General features: G+C 40.0%; 2 protein-coding genes across 14 annotated transcripts in view; one reads left to right on the top strand and one right to left on the bottom strand.

The window, feature by feature from the left end:
* Nucleotides 1–243: 243 nt before the first annotated feature.
* COX17 (cytochrome c oxidase copper chaperone COX17) lies at nt 244–7,548 on the bottom strand. Its single transcript, XM_082460113.1, has 3 exons — nt 7,307–7,548; nt 5,087–5,175; nt 244–377 (listed from the first exon to the last, which is right to left on the bottom strand). The coding sequence occupies exons 1-2, from the start codon at nt 7,411–7,413 to the stop codon at nt 5,091–5,093; spliced, it is 192 nt and encodes a 63-aa protein (XP_082316239.1). The 5' UTR covers nt 7,414–7,548; the 3' UTR covers nt 244–377; nt 5,087–5,090.
* Nucleotides 7,549–7,692: 144 nt separating this feature from the next.
* CFAP91 (cilia and flagella associated protein 91) overlaps nt 7,693–23,890 on the top strand; it is a 147,105-nt gene continuing 130,907 nt past the window's right edge. For 9 of the 13 annotated variants that reach the window (XR_014263002.1, XR_014263003.1, XR_014263004.1 and 6 more), the window contains exon 1: nt 17,133–17,384. Coding sequence is in view for 3 of the 13 variants with exons in the window: in XM_082460044.1 (XP_082316170.1) it covers nt 17,261–17,384 (124 nt within the window). In the remaining 10 variants the exon portion in view is untranslated. Of the gene's footprint in view, nt 8,832–17,132; nt 17,385–17,681; nt 17,827–23,890 lie in introns of those variants that run through there. The other 4 variants (XM_082460040.1, XM_082460045.1, XM_082460042.1 and 1 more) reach the window with 4 other exon arrangements.

Here is a 23,890-nt window from a genome sequence, read left to right as displayed (position 1 = left end):
AACTCAATTTCATTTCTTTTTATGGCTGAGTAATATTCCATTGTATATATGTACCACATCTTCTTTAACCATTCGTCTCTTGATGGACACTTAGGTTGCTTCCATGTCCTGGCTATTGTAAATAGAGCTGCAATGAACGTTGTGGTACATAACTCTTTTTGAATTATGGCCACAGGTATTCTTTAAGAAAAATAAATACATAAATGCCATGTGAGGAACACAAAAAGAAACACACCTGAAGACTTTTGACCAGGGATATTCTTTTTTTTTTAATAAGTTATAAATACTTTTTAATTTATCAATGTTCATCAAAGAGCTCCCAAAGTTATTAAATCTTCTTCATTTTTCAGGAGTTATTCATTCCCAGAGCAGGCCACCTGCAGAAAAAGATGTATTTTAGAAAGTCAGGTTTCAAGCATCATGTCAGACCTATGGAGTCAGGGAATTAAGATGCTAGAAATGAGTGCCTCAGCTGAGGACTATTAACTAACTGCCACAATTATTCTAAACCAGTCATGAAATAAAAGATCCACATGTTAAAATTCTAGTTCTGTTTAAATAAAAACATCACGGAAACTGTTTAATCCATTACAAGGTTTAACCTTTCAAGTCTTTGTTGAAGTAAAAACTACACATTTATTTATTTTCTCAAAAACATCTTCCAAAAAAGACTAAGGGAGTTTACTTTTGCAGATACTAAAGAGAAGAGACCTGTAGCCCCCTCCGTTCTGACTCAAGTGTTTGGCAAAGATCCATGAAGTGGAAGGCAGAAGGTCAGCTCTGTACACAGGCATTTCCTGTGGAAAGTTACTCAATCCCAAGGGCAAAGTAAGGGTAACACTTCTGAAATGAATTTGGAAAGATCAAAAAGGGAGAGCAGCAGAGGATGGGGTTGCTGGTGTACCAGGCTTCTCTCCAGACAGCTGGCAGCCACGCCACCCCCACCCCCACCCCCACCCACTATCCCAGAAGACAGGAACAATGCCATAAAGGTAACTGAGTGATTTGGGCTAGCCAACTCTTCAAGTCTAATTCAAGCGCTTCCCTCACCTAGCTATTCCCTGCATTTGGTTTAGAAAAGAAGATAAGCCTTAACAACAATGTAAATATATAAACTCTCTCTTTTCTAAGGCTCAAAGGAAGAATACACTTAAAGATAAGCAAAAATGAAGCCACTCAACATTTCAACAGATAGCAGTCTATATAGCATTGCTACCGCTTTTGTTACCAGCTACTATACCTCAGGAGGGGCTACCCCCTGAAAGCCTCTGGGTATAAGGTCCTTGACAGAAGAGACCCTGTGTCTTCTCATCTTGGCATTTTCTAGAGTTTTAAACAATAGATATCTATTGAATGAATAAATGTTCAAATAGCAGAAATGACCCTTTTTCTTGACTCTCAGGATCATATTTTCATACATCATCAGTTGTCTCTGTGTGCGTTTTGTGTGTGTGAACTATTAAGTTCAGTTAAGCTTAATAAATACTGAGTATCACCACCACTCAGTGACGGTCCTTTAATTTCTTTCAATGATTTTAGCCCCCGAGCTGGATTCTCTAGGTTCCTCCTGGCTCCTAAAGGCAGAAAGATACCAGCTGCCATTTCCTCTTTACATTTCTAAGCAGGTTTTAGGTTCCTCTAGTTTCTCTTTCAGTAAAAGAAGCAGTCAAAAGCTAGAAGTGACTAGAATCACCACCATCACACCCTGTTTTTCCTTAGGAGTAGTTTTCAAGTCTCTGCCTTTGCTGCTATTAAATCTGTAGACAATTTATATTTAGTACTATCCCTACTATGTCTTCAGCTTAAGCCAGTGGTTCTTAAAGAGGAGGACACTTGAAAATTATCTAGGAGCTTCTGAGTCAACATGTACAGATCAGGGCTCAGGCTTGTGAATTTTGGAAAACATTCCTCGGGTGATCATAAAGGTACACTTACTTTCATACTAAGTCCAGTTTACTGGATTCAAGGTACAATTAAGATCTACCTTATTTAGAAAATAACATTAAAATCTACAAAGGTTTTCGAATTAAGGAAGTTTCATGATCATTACTGGGAATATCTAAGATTGCAAAATATTTTTCTTTTGAAGCTATCCTCGGAAAAATGTGGTCTAATAGTCTAAGAAATACCAATTTAGTTAAGTTTATCTTGTAACAGTGCAGACAGTAGCACTGGATTTTACCCTACAGTCACTGACCTGGTTACTGAGTTATATACACCTATGCATTTCAACACAGGTCTTTGTAATTAGCATTCAAAATAAAGTTTTAGGATTGAAGTTCAAGACTATGTGTAATCCTAAAAATGAATATGTTGGAATAAAATCTCATTAAGTGCAGGGAGTGAAGTATAAAGTGCTTGAGATTTGGAGAGTAAGAAAGACCTAGATTCTAGTTTTAATGCCACCACCTATCCACTCTTAACTTGAGCAAGTCTTTTTTTGACTTCACTGTCCTTCCATTTCCCCATGGGGGCCAGGGAAATAGGACACCTGGGACCAATGCAGATCCAAACACCTGTTCCTCCTCCAGAAGTAGTATTATACTGAAAATTTAAAAATGATTATTTACAATTCTTAGAAAGGCCCTATGTGGATTCAGATTCTTCTTTTTGTAACCAGGATTCAAAAATAATCAGGACATATATTAAACAGACCTCAGTAGAATGTCTGCTATCCATGACTTCCAAGATACGGCTCTTCTGTTCTGGTTTCCCTTTGACAGTTTACAAAGCCTATTCACACATATATCATTTAATCATCATAATGACTCTAATGAAGTAGTTCGGTCATGTACTGTTCTCTCTCCTTTACACATGAGAAAACTAAGGTTCAGAAAGTTAAGGACTTGCCCAAGATCGTACAATCAGTTAAAGGTCAGGTCTTCTAAGCCCAAAGCTCTTGCATTTTCTTTTACACACAAATGAAGTACACAGGAATCACTCTTACTCTCTGTCCCAATAACATAGAAAACCATGATATCGTCTGGTCCTCGTGAATATATGCTAGTTATAGCAATAATTCTATCACCTGTGAGGTCCACATGAAGTCCAAGAGACTTCTGATGCTCCTAAAAATTAGCATTTTTAAAAATCACCCTTTTTATCAAGGCAGGCTTAACCCTAAGCAACAGCTAACAAAACTGACTAGGAAGAAAGTTAGATTAGGAACAAGGAAATCATGTACAAATGTTGAGATTTCATGTTTTTGAAATAATCAGTAGTTATACTTTTTAAGAATAGCTCCCCACAACCATATTTACTTATTTTACAAAATGATTCACCATGGGATTTCTTTAAATAACCATCTAATCTTAACAGCACTTAAGTATATCTTGTATACACAGATATCATACCATGTGTAAAATCACAAAATATATTATGGTTCTCTTTTTATAAATGAAAAAAGTGAAATCCAGATAGGATTAATGTCTTGATGAATATAGATGTAGCTAAAGTAAAACACATGCTAAGCTAGAGAACAGGAGAACCAAGTTAAGCCTCAGGACTTCCAGCCTAGACTGTTTTCCACTACACAGTGATACTTCTTATCAGCTGAGGACAGGTTCTTTATCCCTCCTTTTTCACAGCTCAGTGAGGAAGACTGGCCACATGTAAAATTCCAAAGAGGCAGGAAAGGGGTGAAAGGGAAAGAAGCCAGGCTCTCTATTACTCCTACACTGGTATGTAGCTTTGGCATTCTCTCTCAGCTATTATTAAGTTATAAGTGGTGGTGTGGTGTGGATCTTATGGGGGAGTAAGGGCACCAAGCACAGGGAGCCTCTGGAGACAGAGGTTCCAGTTCTGACCCTGCCTATAGGAAGTCACTTCATATCTATAGGCCTTAGTTTCCTCATTTGTTGATTTATTTAACAATCCTCTATTGAGCACCTATTATGTGCCAGGCACTGTTACTGGTCCTGGAGATACGCCAGTGAGTAAATAGAAAATTTCTGTCTCAGAACTTACATTCTAATTGAAGTAAAGCAATTCGGATGATTAATAAATACAAAATACGCAGGCAATGGTGTAGCCCAGCCACTAGCCACATGTGGCTATTAAAATAAAAAAACAAACATACAAAAAATTCAGTTCCTCAGCTTTACTAGCCACATTTCAAGGGCTCCACAGCCACATATGGCTAGTGGCTACCATACTGTAGAGTGCAGGCACAGAACGTTTTCATTATCACAGAAAGTTCTACTGGACAGTGCCAGGATAGAGTAATGGGGAACGGATGCTATTTTAGATGGAATGTTGAGGGAAAGCCTCTCCAATTAGGAGGCTTGAAAACAGATCTGAAGAGAGATCTGAAGTGAGGGAGTAAGTCAAGTTGCTATCTGAAGGAAGAGGTTCCAAACAAAAGGAGATAATTTATTTGTGGTATTGTTGTATACACATCACTTAAGGTCACTTTCAGCATTAAAATTTGAATTCAAAGTTCTTCAAATAATGGTCTGAGGTTTTAGTTTTATTAGAATAAAGCATGGTACAAAAGAAACAGCAACGATTCCATTTCTGTTTTGCAGAAAGCAATGCTTCCATGAGCTGCCTACTCCGTATTTAAAAACACTTCCTAAAAACTCACAAGATTAGAAACAAAAAATAGAGAACACTTCCCTTTTAAGTCAGACAAGTGAATATTTTGAACTTCCTAAGCCGTGATTCCTCTGTCTCTAACATAACTCTAAAGGCTTTTGCCAAGCCCTTTCTTGAAAGCTTAATTCTCCCCTTCCCAAATCCACCAAACACCTCTAAGTTTTTTTTTTTTTTTTGGCTGCACCACGCATCATGCAGGATCCCTACCAACCAGAGATCAAACCCAAGTCCCCTGCAGTGGAAGCGTGGAGTCTTAACCACCGGACAGCCAGGGAAGTCCCACCCCTCTCAATTTATTAGCATCATTTACTCCATACACTAGAAACTGAGACGTTATCTTTCCAGTGATACTTAGGCATGTTAGATTAACCAGGTGAACTACCTTTCAGAGAGAATGTTGCCCAATGATCGCTAAATCTGTAAAGCAATACACAAATTTGAAGCAATCAGCCTATGTATTACCTTCCCAATAAGACAGTAGCGTGCTCACCATTTCATATCTTAAATCCCAGGGCTCTCATGCATTCCTTGTGGGCCTCAATTAGGTGTCCACAGTTCTCTTCTCCTTTCTCAATGATGCTATAAAACAAAATGTACTTGTTATCTAACAAAGTAGGCACTAAGCACATTAGTGGTAAATAAGCATGCAAGACAGTGATGGGGAGTGAGGCCGAACACGGATCTCACCGAATACAACTGGAGTTTTAAAAAATGCTATTATACCAAATGGCTTTGTTTTATTGGCTCTTGTGATACTTCCTTGCCCATGAAAATGTCCCACAGATAACTAGTTTTGGGGGGGGCATGGAGGAATCTGATTAGAAGAAATAATTATGAATATTAAATATTGCCTCTAGACAATATCCAAGGAATAATACTGCTCTATAATGAAATAAACTGAATAAAAAGTTAACGTTAAATGGACAGAAAGAAGAGCTTAATTTTTTGCCTATCCCAGAGGAATTAAATTTTTGATTCTGCTCTACATTCAAATACACCTAAGTAAATCTACTTCTAACCACAAGACACCCAACACAAAGAGCAAAAAACATTTGCCTGCCAAGAGCAGCCTGATGAGCCCCACTCATGATGATCAAAGAACTTTTTACTTGTAAAATTCACAAAGGAAAGACTAGGACCACACAGCTTTATTTCTAAGGGCCTGAAAATGTAATTTTAGCAAAGAATCAAGTTAAGCCAAATTCAACTACAAAAAAAAAATTGACTCCTGACTCTAGATATTTGGGAAGAAGCCATAGCAGTCAGAGGTAATTGATGCAGAAGTAATTTAAAGAAAGGTAGGTTCTCCTTCCTTCTAAATCCTACGTATCCTTCGATAACTTTAAGGGCTGTCTGCTTGGGATAGCAAGCTCCTTATGAAAATCATAGCTGGCCCTCCCTGATCATTTACTGAATGCTGTAAATACTGTGCTAGGCACTTGATGTGGCTTATAGCACAGTAATCCTGGAGGCAGATACTTTTATTAGGACCATTTTACAGATATGAGGCAGATATGTTAAATAATTTGCTCAAGGTCACAAAGCTGGTTGGTGGACCAGAATTCAAACCCTGACACTGGATCCCAGACTCTTAATCATAATACAATAATATCTGAAGGTTCAATAAGTACTTACTGTTAAAGTGTGTAAGTATAGTTACCGATCATAGTAGTCTTTCAATTCTACCTTCACAGTATTATTTGCAAAGTACTGAGTATTAATAAAAAGCACTGAGCTCCTACAACTTTATTCCCCCACTATGCCACTTATGATCTCTTTACTTTCTATGTGAGGACAAAAAGGGGCTGGAGGGAGAGGTGTATATTCACATTATCTGAAGATTTCTTCTGAGATCTGTTCCACAGTAGAGGCTGTATACCAGCGGTCCCCAACCTTTTTGGCACCAGGCACCAGTTTTGTGGAAGACAATTTTTCCACAGGGTCGGGGTGGGGGGGTGGGTAGGTGTTGGTTCAAGCTGTAATGCGAGTGATGGGGGAATGGTTCAGGCTGTAATGAGAGCAATGGGGAGCTGGGGAGCGGCAGATGAAGCTTCACTCACCCATGGCTCGCTGTGCAGCCCGGTTGGGGGTCCTTGCTGTATACAATAATAACAAAACCTTTTGCGGGTTGATGGTATTGTAGATGTACTATTCTCAACACTATAATGTCACCTATGTCATAGCCTGGTTGATTTTTAAATCATCTATCTAAATGGGGTGGGGTTAAGGGGATCTTCCCTACTGTTAAGAAACGTACCCTGTCCTGTGTCCTACTATGTCTAAATTTTGGGAGAAATTACCAGAAAACTTAGTCTTTGATACTGCCAAACCTGGTACAGCAATCATTAACTTTAATGCTCCATTAACTTTAAGCTCCTTTAAATCAAGCAGCATCTTTACCCATTTCTACGTCTTCGGACCTAAGGCAGTGCTTGACCTATAACAGATGCTCAGAAACCCTTTGCAGTAAAGAAGGAAAGGACGAAGTGAGCCCGGGTCAATCCGATCTCTCGCCAATCCCCTCATGTTTCCCCAGCCTGAGCTACGGGCTCAGTTTACAGACAGCTGACTGCGAAGCCTACCGGGCTCTACAACCCTCAAGAGCGCCGCACGACAAAGCGAGGGCCACGACCAGCTCCACGCCGGGCAGAGGCGCCCGAACGCAGCGCGCGGAGCCTGCCGGCCGCCCCCTCCCTGGCTGCGCACTGACCACGCATCGCGCGCCTTCTTGGTCTCCGGGCAGGCGCAGCAGGGCTTCAGAGGCTTCTTCTCCTGCGACTCAGATGGGGCAGGGCTTGCGGCCGCCAGACCCGGCATTTTTCGCGCCAAAAGCAGCAACTAGTACAGACACCCTAAACTCTCCAGCCTCCGCAAACGCCGCCGATTACCCGCAATCACTTCCGGTAGTCGCTGTAAAAAGAACAGGAAGTCCTACCTCCCTCTGACAATTGGGGGTGGGGGGAAGGAGAAGAAGGGATTAAAAAGGGAAAAAAGGCGCGTGCGCAGAAGAGGCAAAAATGAAGCCATTAACGCGAGAGCGCCTCTTCGGCGCAGGCGCAGAGAGGCGAGATGAAAGTGCTGCGAGTTTGTAAGTCAACTTGGGGAGGACCCACAAAGGATGAAAGTAGGAAGGTTACTCGGAGATATCTCAACCCTACACCCACCACGAATATCGAAAACCGAAGCCCGAGAAGGTGAAATGACTTGTCCACGCCAAACAAGAGAAACCACTAGCGAAAGCCAGTTCCTCTTGAATATCAGATTAGTTCCCAGTATTTTATGCTCAGCATTATCTGCCTTTTTATTGTCCTCTCCACCCCCCTTCAATTTGAACAATCCAATTCACAAGTCTTGAAAAAAAAAAAAAATTCTCTGCTACTCATACCTCACCCCACACGCTTTAAATCCTCAGCTAGTTGGTATTTATAGCTCCCTCTCCAACTGATTTGATTTCAGTATGAATTGTCCGGTCACAGGGCAAATATACCGGTTAGAAAAATGCTTTTTCCTCGTCATTTCTCAAATTCAGTTAACACCTATCTACCTAAGTAGATAAGTAAACTGGTGCCTACGTTATTTGCAATATAATGCCCATACCGTTGCGTTTTTTTCTGCAGAGAATTGTTGGAGAAAGAATGAACTTATTTTTTAGAGCAGGACTTCCAGGCGTTCGTAAAATAGCTGCCTAGGGATAGATATTTTGGGTAATCAAACTTTCAGTATCACCTAACCGAGGTTTGTTTCTGTATTTCAGAGATTTAGCTCAGGGAATCCTGAGGTGTGTCTGTGAACTGGTGCCCTGTAGGAGTAATTTCTATGTGTGTATTTTCGAAGATATTAAGACCATCCCCATTTCGTCATCTGAAAACTACTAATTAGCATGATTTTTACTTCAGTCTGCATTGATATGTTTAATAATACAACATCCTGCCCTTACATTCTCCTGAAGTCACCCTTATCCACTATTATTTCAACTAGCTGTTCACTCCCATTGTTCAGTTATCTTGCTACTCAAAGAGTGCTTCTTGAACAGGCAATGTCGACATCGCTTGGAAATGTAGTATACAATAAACACAGTTCAACAAATCAATGGGGAAAAGAAAATAAACTGGAAAAAATTAAATTCCACATCTAGATGTGAAAGGTCAAACTAAGAAATTAATAGAAGATAGTAGAGGAGATTATACCAAGGGGTGCGGAACAACCTGTTTGACGACATTTCAAAAGAACAAATTGTAAGTAAAAAAATTGATGAAGTTAGTTACATGAAAATAAAGGCTTGAGGATTTACAAAGGACATGCTGAATTATATAAACTGTTACCCATATCTGCCCCTAAGAGCTAAAGGATCCTTGCCTTGATTTATCTCTTTGCTTATTTCAAAGCACCGGGTATTTGTCAAAGATGTTTTACAGCTGTGCTTCCAGAAACGTGCAGTGGTCAACCAACCTGAACCGGCTCTGACTTGACCACAGAAATGTTTCTGCGCAGATGAAACCTGGCAGTGTCCAAAAGTTACCTTTGCTTCATTACTATGCTAAAATCTCCACCCAGGGGGGAAACTTGCACTTTGCTAGGCACAATCCATGCAGTGTGCAAAGAAGTGTGGAAGACTGCACGTGACCCAGTTGCCCCTGAAAATCTCCCCCCATTTCCTAGAGCCTTGACTATGTCCCTGCCTCCTAACCACTTAAAATTCCTTTACTCCCCTCCCCTGGGGGAGAAGGTATATTTAGAACACAAGCTCTCTCTTCACCATTCCTTGATCAATGAATAAAGTTTCTGCTCTGCTATACCAAACCCGGGTTCATCTGATTGGCATTTGCAACTCCAGGCAAAGGACCCATTGAGGGGTCACCGACCTCTTGGGGATCTGTAACAAAATAAGGAGGCCATTAGACTGATGTGGCGCTAATGACATGGCGACCTACATAAGCAAACCAAAATTTAAGCCTATAAATGCCTCAAGGTTAAAAAAATGCTAAAGGAAACCAGTCGCAAGCAGCTAACTAGGCTTTAAGCTGTAGCCAGTCAATAATTAATTTCCTTACTTTTCTTCCACCTTTTTTCTATAAAAGCCTCTCCCAGAGCTCCTGTTGGTGAAGTTTTCCTAACCACTTCTGGTTTGGCGCTTCCTGATTGGAATCAATTTTTCCTCAATTAAACTCCTAAAAGTTTTAATATGCCTCAGTGTCTTTTAACAGACACTGTAAACAAAGTTAACAAATAGATGACGAACTGGTAAAAGATATCTGAAATATCTAAATCCAACATGGGATTAATGTCTAGAATACTTATGGAACTTAGTAACAATAAGAGAACAGCAACCTCAATAGAAAAATGGAGAAGAGATATGAACAGACAATATATAGAAGCAAAAATACTCAAGCAAATTTTTTTGTTTGTTTCTCTGCCTATTTAACACAGGAGAATATGTAGAATATGTAGAAGAGAAAATCCAAGGTCAGCACTCACAAAAAGGGCTGTTCCAAGAGTACTAATCATAAAAATGGAAAATAAAACAACAATAAGGTATCATTTACACCCATTAGATTGAAATTAGATTAGTACTTGGATAATGCCAAGTACTGATGAGTATGCAGGAATCCTTGGGTATGGAGACTGGTCCTGCCATTTTGGAAGGCAGTTAGGCAGTATCCAGTTAATTTAAGAATAGGTGCATATCCTATGACTCAGCAGTTCTATTCCTGGATCTATATTCCAAAGAACTTCCCAGCAGGTCCACAAGGGAACATGTTATGGGGATCACTGTCACAGCATATTTATGTAGCAGGGAACTGGAGGCAATCTGGGCATTCATCACTGGGGAGGTAGATAGGGAAATGTGGAGTACAGGGTCCAAACTAGAAGAAATTGACAACATACCCACATAGTAAAATGCACACATTTTAAAAATAGCATGGGTAGTGAAAAAAAGTCAGAAAGAGAATAGATACATAGCCCAGTACTATTTGCATATATTTAAAGAAGGTGTGCAAAAACAAAAATACGTGTACGAACACATGTGTGAAATGATTTGCTTATTTAAACAGAATGGTTGCCTATAAGGAGAGGCAAGTGGGGGCAGAGAATAAAGATAAATGCAACTAAAGTACCCTTGCAGGGAGCAATGATGATCATGTGTCATGCACAGAGGAGGACAATTAAGTCCTGCACCTGAAGACCAAGGACAACTATGCTGGTTGCATCCTGCTCTATGCAGTTTGGAAAACACTGCTTTATGGGGTAGAAATGGAATTTAATTAAATGGAATTTAAAATGTCCTCTTTCACTACACTTTTAGGTGGTGTGGAACAAAGAAACTATACTTTTAGGTGGCGTGGAAAATTTTATTCTAAGGGTTAAGCCACTTCCTTGCTTCTAAGTAAAAACAATCATTTTGTCATAAAGAGGTACTGTGACTTTCCAGAAGATGTGTGGTCATCTTGTCATACTCATTTTGGGTCCCCAACAGTAGTTAGCACATGAGACACAGCATAACTGCTTTTTACTCAGACAAATTATTCCCCCAAAGCTTTATTTTGCCCTGTTGCTGCCAAGAATCTAGAAGCACTTTTTTCCACAGAAAGATCTCCCTTAAATAAGCAGAGAAACAAACAAAAACAAATACAAAAGAAAATGTTGTTTGGACTGATTTTCCCTTTTAGTACTGTCCAATAACTCATATTGGCACTAATAATTCTTCTTTTCATCACTTTAAAAAATATTTATTTATTTATTTATTTTGGCTGCGCTGGGTCTTAGCTGCAGCGTGTGGGATCTTCGTTGCGGCATGCAGGATCTTCAGTTGCGGCATGCATGCAGGATCTAGTTCCCCGACCAGGGATCGAACCTGGGCCCCCTGCATTGGGAGCGTGGAGTCTTACCCACTGGACCACCAGGGAAGTCCCTGGAACTGATAATTCTTCACAGAGAACCCAGATTTTTTAGAATGTGCTCACTTAGAATGAATAATCAGTTGAAATGACAACATAATCTTCAACTGCAATACCTTCCATATATGTAGGACTGTTGAGTTTGTGAACCGTCATTTAATCTTCACAGTAGTTGTGAAACCAAGCAGGGACCCTTTGGGGCCCTCCCAGGTACAAAAGCCTTTCTAGGTCCCTTGTTTCTTGTTTATAGGAAAAAGGCTTCAGCCTCCTAGACTTTCCCTGAGTCCCAAAGTACACATTCAGATAGTTAGTGATTAGAACAATAGGGTCACAAGACTCCTAGTTCCTCCTAAAAGGATATACATAACAACCTGATACAGATCTGAGTCCCATTACAGGAACTAAGGCCCCCACCCAGGTGGAGGATGGTAACTTCAGCCTGAGCACAAGCACATGGGACCCCAGACTGGTTGGAACCAGACGGCTGATGATTAAGATTCTTGGAACACCACCCTGTTACCTCACCACCAACCAATCAGAAGAAAGTCACACACCCTGTGGCTCTCCCCGCAAATTTGCCTTTAAAAACTCTTCCCTGAAACCCATGGGGGAGGTTCAGGTCTTTTGAGCATGAGCTGCTCATTCTCTTTGCTTGGCCCTTGTAATAAACATTTCTCTGCTCCAAATTCCAATGTTTCAGTTTGTATGGCCTCACTGTGCATCTGGCACATGAACTTGGGTTCAGTAACAGTTGAATGTGTTATCTACATTTATAGCTGAGAATACTGAGTTTCATAGATGGACATGATTTGTTCAAGGTCACGTAACTTGTAAGTGACAGTCCTGAGTCTCCACATCTTCTCCCTCTAAGGTCCGTGGTCTATCTACTACCTCACTTAATGTGTCTAAATGAAAGGTGAATATTATTTTAAAATTAATCATTGTTCTGTATTTAATTGGGCAACTGAACTTCTGTGTCTACGAAATGAACAAGGAAGAAATGAGAAATGGCCAAGAGAGTTTAGGGAGTTAATGAATTGTGATAAACGGTAGACACAGATTATAGACCAAAAAACTGAAACAGCCTTTCTGCAACTGAGAAAAGATTTTTCTTGCCCGTTGTCCTCCCCTGCTTCAGCGCAGACAGGATACTTGCAGCGAGCACACTACGACTTTCTCAGGGTAAGCTAGTATTGGCAGGCCTTGCCCCACCCACACTTCCTTTAACTTGCTGTGTTCAAGATATAAACAAGCCCTTGTTTTCCTCCCTGAGCACTGTGGGTCTTAAACTCTTTTCAACAAGCACTTCCTTGGGACAGAATATTCTTCTGCCCTTGAATAAGAGACCAAAGGATACTCCTTTCCAAAGTGAAAGAGTCATTTATATCCAGCTATTTAACTCTCCTCTCGTTTCAGAATGGTACAGCAAACCCACACACATGGGTTATATTTTCTTCTGCCTTTTAATTTATGAATAAGTAAGTGTTCAGATCAATTATTGATCTTTACATTAACATCATGCTTTACTTTTCTTACACAGCCTAAATGCCTTTATACTTATGGGATGGCCTTAGTTAAAGAAAAAGGAGTATAAAATATTGTAATTTAATGTTTCCCATTCTACCCTAGGAAAAAATCTCAATAACTCACTTCCCCCAAGAAAAACACAGCAGTTTGAGAGACCTGTAATTAGAGATTAAATTTAGAGTAGGTAGCCATGGAGACTAAATAATGAAAGATTGGATTCAACCTGCTGTTTACGTAGGCAACTCGGAGGTTAGTTTATATCAAGTTCTTACTTCCCAATTCCAGTTTTAACCAGCAATACTTTACTTTTAAGCCTCTGGCACTCTTAGCTGTTGCTATAATTGCTAAATTTGTAGGCAGCAAGAGTTGCAATGGTGACTGTAATGGACTTTTTCATAGTACAGTGAATCTGTTGTTGTATGGTTCTATGGGGACACATACCGTAGTACCATAGCTGCAGGTGGTACCAAGCAGGCATTCTGTGGATGGGATGACAGGCCTGGTGATGTAACAAGCAACAACTAAGGAAATACCTTCTAAAATCTCTCCACGATAAAGGTATTCTTAACCATTTTTCATGCCTAACTAACCCCAGGTATGGAGACTTTATCAAGTAAGGGTGGATAATTGAAATTGGTAGAGAAGGAGTGACACCATATGCTGAGAGAGAAGAATTACAAGGCTTGAATTCTCACTTGTCTAGTTAATAGGTTCAGCAGAAACTTTGTGTAGTATTTACATTTCTGCCGCTGCAAAAAATATGCTTTCCAATTGCCGCAGATAAATACGTGCTGTACATAAATTCTCTATAGCTTTTCAAGAACCCTGAAGTGTCTGAGATTTACCCTGTTTGCCTGCCACAGTTCCATGAATGCTGGTAGAAGCCAGCAAACTGCTGAGTCAGAGATGAAGGATCATTTATTACTTATAGCAGAAGCAACCAAGTATCAGAATTTTTGCACCACTTCCCTGAGCCCCAATTCCCACAGGGTGATGTGAAGAAGGCCAGGTGACATCATAGATGTTGCAACACAGAAAAGGAAGCTTAGGAAACCCAAATCTTTAATAATGGGCAGTAAGAAGGATTGCCCTTTGCTCAAAAGGAGACAGGATCTCTGACTTCTAAGGCTGTAAGCAAACCTGCCCCTTGCTCCAGAGATAGACATTATTTCTATTGTCCAAGGTTGTTTTCTACACAAACAAAGGAAAGGGCAGACAGCTACCCCCTTGCAAGACGAGCATACGCATGAGAGACCCATGGAGAACTGTCTCCCAAACCTGCAAAGTGTAACTTTGATTTTAATGAACCTGTATTATTAACTAGCACCCTTCTCCAACTTAATTTCATAAAGATTGCATATTAGTCATTTCTTGCTGCGCAACAGTATTTCCACAAACCTAGTGGTAATACACATTTGTTATTATCTCACTTCTGTACTTAGGCATCTGGGAATGGTTTAAGTGGCTCCTCTGATTAGGGTCTCAAGACGCAATCAGGATTTTGGCTGAGACTGTGGTCTCATCTGAGGTTCTACTGGGGAAAAATATGCTTTCAATCTCATTTAGGTTGCTGGCAGAATTCAGTTTCTTGCAGTTGTAGGACTGAAGGATTTGGTTTTTCACTTGCTGTGGTCAGAGGCCACCCTCATCTCTGGGAGGCTACCTGTAGTTCCTTGCTGCTTGGGGTTTCCAAACATGGTCACTTGCTTCCTCAAAGCCAGCAAGGGAGAGAGTGAGCAACTCCAGCAAAATGGAGTTACTACAGTCTATGTAAAACAATCACGTCATCATATATAAACCACTACATTTGACATATTCTATTGGTTAGTGTCTTCCATTATGCTTATCAAGGGGGCTGACTGTTGGCTACTTCAGATAATTTATCTGATAGAGTGAGGAACAGTCTTTCTGAGGATGGGACATTCTAGCTGAGACTTTAGATGATGAGGAGTCAGCAGGGATAAGATGGGGGTAGGGGTGAGGAGCATTCTGGGAAGAAGGAACAGAAAGTGGGAAATGTAGCTATGCCCGAAGACAGAAAAATATTATCATGCCATTATAACACTGTATTTTACATGTTTTTGAGTCTGTTTTCTCCATCATACAGTGAGCTGTACAAATTATCTTAGATCTTCAATACCTATTTCATAATAGACAGTAAATTTATATTATAAATGGATGGATTTATTCACTTAGGAATCATTTTGTTAAGCTTTCAGGTACCAGGTACTTCAGAGATACAAAATGACATGTAAAGGCCTGTGCCCTCAATGAACTCACAGGTGTGGAGAGCAAAGTTGCAAACAATTACTAATACAAGGTGGTCAATGCCATTGGTGCTACTACAGCACTGGAAGGAAGAAAGAAAGAAGCGTTGGTCTATTTGGGTGATTTGGGAGACCACATAAAGGTGGCAAAATTAGCACTGAGTCTGGAAGAATACCTAAATTAGTTGAGGGGCATAAACAGGAAAAGGCATTTTAGGGAAAGGAATCAGTTTGAGTGGCAAAATATCTGGCTGGTTTGCAAAAAAACCAAGAAGTTCAGGAGTAGAGAAAATAAAACCAGGAGTATGTGTGGAAAGAGGGATAGCGGGCCAGGAGGCTTATTGAAGTGTCTGTGGATTTTATCAAAAAGACAAAGACGCTAACTCTAATGTGCGACACTAGCCAAATGGGATAATTTGAGCATCATAAAGTATAAGGATCATAATGGATTAAAAGAATCTGATATGTACAAATGCATGCATTCATAATGATACTAATCAAAGAAAATCTTATTGGTTAACATTGGAGGTTGCTAGGGCACCAACTCATTTCTGTGAAATTTGATAACTAAAGTGAAAGAATCCAGCATTCATGCAGACTATTCTCTATGATCCCTGTATTTCAGGATAACCAATAAGTTGGTGAGGGAAAGTTCTTTTTACAGAGGACTCCCAGGTAATAAAGAAAACTATTGAAGGTATCAGAAATTCACTGTTCTAGCATAAAAGACTTAAGAGATACCAAAATGCAATGTGAAGACTTTTTTTGGATCTTTTGATCAGAAAAAAACAACTATTTAATGACATCTTGGACTCAACCAGCGACATTTGAATACATACTGAGTATTAAATACATAGGAATTATTTTGTTAGTTGATTAAGTTAAACATGGCGATTAAATTAAGATGGCGATTAAATTAAAAATCCGTATCATTTTGAGATGCAGATTAAGGGTAAAATAATGTCTGGGTTTGTTTTAAAATACTCAAGCAAAAAGGGGGGTAGGCGATAGATGAAACTAGATTGGCAAAATGTTGATAATTGTTGAATCTTGGTGACGGTTAGTGAGGGTTCATTACTAAAAGTGGATTCACTTTTGCCTATGTTAAAAAATTTTCCATAATAGTTTTAAAAAGCAGAGCCAGTGCCTACTACACCACATCATCTTCAGCTGATTTAACGCCCAGGGCTCAGAAAAGGGTAGCAGAGTGCGAATCAACAGTTACTAATTACCCAGCCCACCCCAAACGCTGACACTCACGGCCAGAGCTCAGTGTGCCAAAGGCTGACGTTCAGGAGCTTGGATTCCTCAGCTCGAACAAGCCCCGCGGAGAGGGGATGTCCGAAATGAAACCCCCAGCTACTCTAGAAGGTGCTGCGATTTCCCAGGCATTTCCGAAAGAGGCTACGGAGTGTAACTGGCCGATGGCTGCAGGATTCAAGCAGCAGCCTTTTCCCCAGCCTGCGGGCCCCTGGCCTTGAGCCTGGCGGGCGGCTAAATGCTCGTGGCTTGGTCACGGGAGTTAAGTGGGAAGCGAGGCCGTCCCTCTCCCTTCCCTCCTCCCCTCCCCTCCCCTCCCCAGGCCTGCCCTTCTTTCCTCCTTTCTCCCTCCCTCTTCCGCCACACCTCACGCTCCTCTCTTCTGCGCACTTTCCGGTCCTTATGCTCCTGCGCCTCGCCCCACCCCTCCCTTGTCATCACTCGGCTCCTCCTCCACCGCGCCCGCCCCGCCCCTCCCTTCACGAGCCCCGCCCCGTAACTTCGCTCAGCCCCGCCTCTCCTGCTCCTCGCCCCGCCCCTTCCTTGTTGTCACTCGGCTCCTCCTCTCTCACGCGAGTGCCGCCCCTCTTTTCTGGACTAGCTGTGTGTCCTCGCTCAGCCCTCGTTCCTCGCGGGGGTTACTATAGCTACGCTGCACACAGTATTTCGGTCTCCGTAGTCGGTCCTGGCTGGCCGCAGGGAAGAGCCGGCACCATGAGTCACGTAGTGACCATCGAAGAGCCCCAGGCCAAGCCGCAGGTGTCTCAAACCCGGTGCGGAGGGAGGTCGGGGCCCTGGGGCAAAGTCTCTGCCAATCGAACATATGATTTCCTATACGGTAAGGGCGGCTCCAGACCTCCCTCCTGAGTTGCCGACTCGTGAGCCAGGTGGGCTTTGAGACGGTGGGACCTGGACGGGGGCGCGGCGGACAAAAGACGAGCCTCAGGACGGATCCTTTGCCCGCGGTCGTCTTCTGTTGGGTGGGGGCAGCTCCAAGCCCCCCAGGTGGTGACGCTCTCGGGGAGCGGGGGGGCGGTGGTGTGTCTCGGAGACCGCAGGTGCGCTCTGCATCGCAGAGCACTGAGCGGGAACACCTGACTCTTCTCCACCCTCTTTTTTCTGATAATTTGCACAGCCTTAAGCAATCGTCCTGAATCCTGTTCCTGGCGTTCTGACTTGGAGATTCACTCAACACTCCCGCATGCAAACTGCATAAAATGCCCAAAGAGAATGACCTTCCTGCTTCCATTCCCTGGGCAACTCCAAATTTGGCATTCTAGGTAAAGAAGGGCCAGTTTATCTCATCTTTGTTTTGAGGTTTCTCTTTTTATTTAAGCTTATTCTTATCCATCAAAGTGTTGCTTATAAACTAGGTCCACTAGGTCCTTTGGGCCAGTAAAGCCCCAGTTTATTTTAACGACCTGATTGTTCATTTATGTTCTGTCTCTTCTACTGGACCATAAGTTCCCTGAGTTCTTTAAGTTCTTGTTCTATACATTTTTGTAGTCTTCTCAGCACTTATTCCAGTGCTGGTACATATGTTAGGTGCTATGTAATTTATTATGAATTATTTGAATTATTGAATTTACTACTACAATAATTATAATAAGTAAAGCATGATTTTTTCCAGTTTTGCCCTCGTCACCCTACTTTTAACCACGTGTTATTTCCTCTGGGAATCCCAGGGTCTCCTTTGGATGGGAATCTTTAGGGTAGCCGTTTCCTGGTGTTGAGAATGTGTAATGATTGCTTACATTTGTATAGTATTTTAGAGTTAACACCATTCTTTTATAAATCTTACCTCATTTATATACCATTTTGCATTTAACTTGACTTTAATGCTTTGTATCTCTCAAGTGTCTCACTCGAAGTGCCCACAATACTTCGTCACTTCCCTGAATCTACATTTGTTGATGGATTAGTAGCTACACTACTGCCCTGCTAATTAAAGTCTTTTAAATATGATATATTTTTCCTAGCTTTCAAAAATATTTTAAAATACTTCTTGGGTTTATCAAGAGCTCTTTCCTCCTTTCTTTGCCCCCAGAATCTGCAATTTATTATAGTTTTCCCCAAAAGTAATCATCATATTTTGGGGTTTGAAACACTTCCTCATCGTCACCATTACTTTGTTGTGACAACTTCCTGTGCTTCTTAGAATTATTTTTACAACATGGGTAAATTGGCTGAGGGGCTGTTTCATGATTTCCATGGAAAAATTTCCCCCATTAAATTCATGGGCTTTTGATAACATTAGGCCTGGGAGCCGAAAGGATTGGTGTTCAAATCAACTGCCAATCAATAAGTTGCCAACTTATTTATTTTTTAATAAATTTCTTTGAAGTATGGTTGATTTACAGTACTGTGTTAATTTCAGGTATACAGCAAAGTAATTCAGTTATTTATATATATAGTTCAGATTATTTTCCATTGTAGGTTATTATATTTAATTTACAGTAAATCCTTGTTGCTTATCTATTTTATGTATAGTAGTTTGTATCTGTTAATCCCATACTCCTAATTTATCCCTCCCACCTCCCTTTCCCCTTTGGTAACCATAAGTTTATTCTCTATGTCTGTGAGTCTGTTTTGTATGTAGATTCATTTGTATTATTTTTCAGATTCCCCATATAAGTGATATCGTACAATATTTGTCTTTGTCTGACTTACTTTGCCAAGTATAATATTCTCTAGATTCATACATGTTGCTGCAAATGGCAATATTTCATTCTTTTTCTATGGATGAGTAATAGTCCATTGTGTGTGTGTGTGTGTGTGTGTGTGTATATATATATACCACATTTTCTTAAGCCAATCATCTGCTGATGGGCACTGGGTTGCTTCCATATTTTGGCTGTTGTAAATACTGCTGCTATGAACATTGGGGTGCAGGTATCTTTTCAAATTAGAGTTTTCATTTTTTACAGCTATATACCCAGGAGTGGGATTAGTGGATCATATGTTAGCTCTAGTTTTAATTTTTTAAGGAACCTCCATACTGTTTTCCATAGTGGCTGCACCAATTTATACATTCCCACCAACAGTGTAGGAGGGTTCCCTTTTTTCCACACCCTCTTAGGAATTTATTATTTATAGACTTTTTCATGATAGCCATTTTGACCACTGTGTGGTGATACCTCATGGTGGTTTTGATTTGCATTTCTTTAATAATTAGTCATGTTGAGCAGTTTCTCATATGCTTCTTGGCTATCTGTATGTCTTCTTTGGAAAATGTCTATTTAGGTTTTCTGTTTTTTGATTGGGTTGTTTTTATTTATTTATTTATTTATGGCCACGTTGGGTCTTCGTTGCTGCATGCGGGCTTTCTCTCTTTGCAGTGAGCAGGGGTTACTCTTCATTGTGGTGCACAGGCTTCTCATTGCATTGGCTTCTCTTGTTGTGGAACATGGGCTCTTTGCGCACGGGCTTCAGTAGTTGTAGAACGTGGGCTCAGTAGTTGCGGCACATGGGCCCTAGAGTGCGCGGGCTTCGGTAGTTGCAGCACGTGGGCTCAGTTGTTGTGGCATGCAGGCTTTAGGGCACGTGGGCTTCAGTAGTTGTGGCACATGGGCTCAGTAGTTGTGGCTCGTGGGCTCTAGAGTGCAGGCTCAGTAGTTGTGGCACACAGGCTTAGTTGCTCCATGGCATGTGGGATCTTCCCTGGACCAGGGATCAAACCTGTGTCCCCTGCATTGGCAGGTGGATTCTTAACCACTGCGCCACCAGGGAAGTCCCTGTTTGTTTTTGATATTGAGTTGTGTGAGCTGTTTGTATATTTTGGTTATTAACCCTTTGTTGGTCACATTGTTTGCAAATATTTTCTCCCATTCCGTAGGTTTTTTCAGTTTGTTGATGGTTCGCTTTACTGTGCAAAATCTTTTAAGTTGGATTAGGTGCCATTTGTTTATTTTTGCTTTTATTTCTTTTGCCTTAGGAGACTGATCTAAGAAAATATTGCTACAATTTATGTCAGAGGATATTTTCCCTATGTTCTCTTCTAGGAGTTTTATGGTTTCATGTCTTATATTTAGGTCTTTAAATCATTTTGAGTTTATTTTTGTAAATGGTTTGAGGGAGTGTTCTAATTGCATTAATTTACATGTAGCTACCTGTCTAGCTTTCCCAGTACCACTTGTTGAAGAGACTGTCTTTTCTCCATTGTATATTCTGGCCTCCTTTGTCATAGATAAATTGACCGTAGGTACATGGGTTTATTGCTGGGCTCTCTATTCTGTTCTGTTGATCTATATGTCTGTTTTTGTGCCAATACCATGCTGTTTTGATTACTGTAGCTTTGTAGAATAGTTTGAGGTCTGGAAGGGTATGTCTCCAGTTTTGTTCTTTTTCCTCAGGATTGCTTTGACAATTCTGGGTCTTTTGTGGTTCCATATAAAGTTTAGGATTATTTGTTCTAGTTGTGTGAAAAATGTTATGGGTATTTTGATAGGGATTGTATTAAATCTGTAGATTGTTTTGGGTAGTATGGCCATTTTAACAATACTGATTGTTCCAATCCAAGAGCATGGGATATCTTTCCATTTCTTTGAATCATCTTCAGTTTCCTTTATCAATGTTTTATAGTTTCCAGCATACAGGTCTTTCACTTCCTTGGTTAGGTTTATTCCTAGATATTTTTTTATTGATGCAATTTTAAATGGGATTTTTTTTTAACTTTCTGATATTTAATTGTTAGTATAAAGAAATGCAACAAATTTCTGTATATTCATCTTGTATCCTGCTACCTTGCTGAATTCATTTATTAGTTCTAATAGTTTTTGTATGGATACTTTAGTGTTTTCTATATAGAGTCTCATGCCATCTGCAAATAGTGACAGTTTTACTTCTTCCCTTCCAATTTGGATACTTTTTTATTTTTTTTCTTGTCTCATTGCTATGGCTAGGGCTTCCAATACTATGTTGAATAGAGGTGGTGAGAGTGGGCATCCTTTTCTTGTTCCTGAATTTAGCTAGAAGGCTTTCAGCTTTTCACCATTGACTATTATGTTGGCTGTGGGTTTGTGGTTTATTATGTTCAGGTATGTTCCCTCTATACCCACTTTGGTGAGAGTTTTTATCATGAATGGACATTGAATTTTGTCAAATGCTTTTTCTGTGTGTATTGAGATGGTCATGTGGTTTTTGTCTTTCCTTCTGTTAATATGGTGTATCACATTGATTGATTTGTGTATGTTGAACCATCCTTGCTACCCTGGAATGAATCCAACTTGATCATGGTGTATGATCCTTTTTATGTATTGTTGGATTTAGTTTGCTAATATTTTGTTGAGGATTTTTGTATCTATATTCATCAAAGATATTGGCCTGTAATTTTCTTTTTTGGTAGTGGCTTTGTCTGGTTTTGGTATCAGGGTGATGGTAGCTTCACAGAATGACTTTGGGAGTGTTCCCTCCTCTTAATTTTTTGGAATAGTTTGAGCAGGGTAGGTATAAATTCTTCTTTGTAAGTTTGGTAAATTCCCGAGTGAAGTCATCTTGACCTGGACTTTTCTTTGGAGGGAGTTTTGTTTCGTTTTGTTTTTTAAGTAGAGTTAATTTACAATGTGGAGGGAGTTTTTTTTTTTTTTTAATTACAGATTCTGTTTCACCTCAATGATTGGTCTGTTCGAATTATCCGTTTCTTCTTGGCTCAGTTTTGGCAGGCTGTATGTTGCTAGAAACTTGTTCATTTCTTCTAGGTTGTCCAATTTGTTGGCATATAACTGTTCACAGTATTGTCTTATGAGTTTTTGTATTTATGTGGTGTCAGTTGTTATTTTGCCTCTTTCATTTCTTATTTTATTTATTTGGGTCCTCTCTCTCTTCTTCTTGGTGAGCCTGGCTAGAGGTTTGTCAATTTTGTTCCTCTTTTCAAAAAAAAAAAACAAAAACAAAAGAACAGCACTTGGTTTTATTGATCTTTTCTATGGTTATTTTATCTCTATCTTATTTCCTCACTGATCTCTATTATTTCCTTCCTTCTTCTGACTTTGGGTTTTGTTTGTTCTTCTTTTTCAATTTTTTTTTTCCCCCTGATATCAGCTGTTTTCCTGTGGGCTTTTCCCAAAGCAGACCTTGAGGTAAACGTTCATAGGCTACTACTTTATTAAGAAGTACAATCCAAAAGAAACCAGAGATAGGGAAATGTGACTGAGACAGGGAATGTCAGAGAGAAAATAAGACTATGTGTTACCAGGGTGATTACCACAAAGTTTGTATCAAGTAAAAGTAAAACCATTTTTCTGAGAAGCAGTATGTGTTACTTTGCCTATCAATAATCCAGCCCTGGAGTGGAAGGAGAATTTACCTGCTGGCTTCTGTCTCTCTTTGGTTAAAACCTTGGTTTATGTCTCCTCAGTAAGAGACATGCGAAGGTGATATGCATTTCCCATGGATTTGCACGTCTCCAGGTCACAGAGAAAAACTAAGGGGAGGGTGAGGGACACTTGGTGCAGACATGAGGTAAAGAGACACTGGGCTGTGCCTGCTGCTTGGACTGCAGCTTGGTTGAGCCAAAACAGAAATTGTTGCTGTGGTTAGTTGGTAGGAAACAAGTTGGCAAGAGCTCCAGACATCTGCAAATTACAAGTTTATGAAATCATGTAAATGAAGTGGCTGATCCAAACATACCAAAACCAGAACCAAACAAAACAGCACTTCTCTTCCCCACACTGTCCTGCCTTTTTAATTATTACCTCCCAGAGGGAAAACTTTTAATTCTTTTTAGCTCTTTCTTCTCGTATTTAGTAAAATATTCTTTTCATCTTTTCTTAAAAAAATTTTTTTGATTAAAATTTTTAACCATTTAAAACATTTAAGTAGAATTAATTTACAATGTTGTGTTAGTTTCAGATGTACAACAAAGTGATTCAGATACATATATATATATATATATATATATATACACACACTATATACTTTTTCAGATTCTTTTCTTTTATAGGTTATTGTAAGATATTGGATATAGTTTCCTGTGCAATACAGTAGGTCTTTTTTGTTTATCTGTTTTATATGTAGTAGTGTGTATATGTTAATCCCAAACTCCTAATTTATCTCTCCCCTCCCCTCCCACACTATCCCCTTTGGTAACCATAAGTTTGTTTTCTACGTCTGTGAGTCTGTTTCTGTTTTGTAAATAAGTTCATTTGTATCATTTTTTTAAGATTCCACATATAAGTGATATCATATGATATTTGTCTTTCTCTGCCTGATTTACTTCACTTAATATGATAGATAATCTCTAAGTCCATCCATGTTGCTGCAAATGTTATTATTTCATTATTTTTTTATGGCTGAGTAATAGTCCATTGTATATACATATATATATATGTGGGGGGTGTGTGTGTG

Source organism: Balaenoptera physalus (assembly GCF_965194825.1).
Source record: "Balaenoptera physalus genome assembly, chromosome: 4".
Classification (NCBI taxonomy): Eukaryota; Metazoa; Chordata; class Mammalia; order Artiodactyla; family Balaenopteridae; genus Balaenoptera; species Balaenoptera physalus.
The sequence above is the reverse complement of the archived record's forward strand: the minus strand, read 5'-3'. Positions and strand labels throughout refer to the sequence as shown.

Excerpts from the sequence above, each read along its gene's own strand:
- COX17 (XM_082460113.1), bottom strand. The coding sequence starts at position 7,413 with ATGCCGGGTCTGGCGGCCGCAAGCCCTGCCCCATCTGAGTCGCAGGAG. Across the intron at positions 5,176-7,306 it reads AAGAAGGCGCGCGATGCGTG|CATCATTGAGAAAGGAGAAG; the intron begins GTCAGTGCGCAG and ends TTTGTTTTATAG.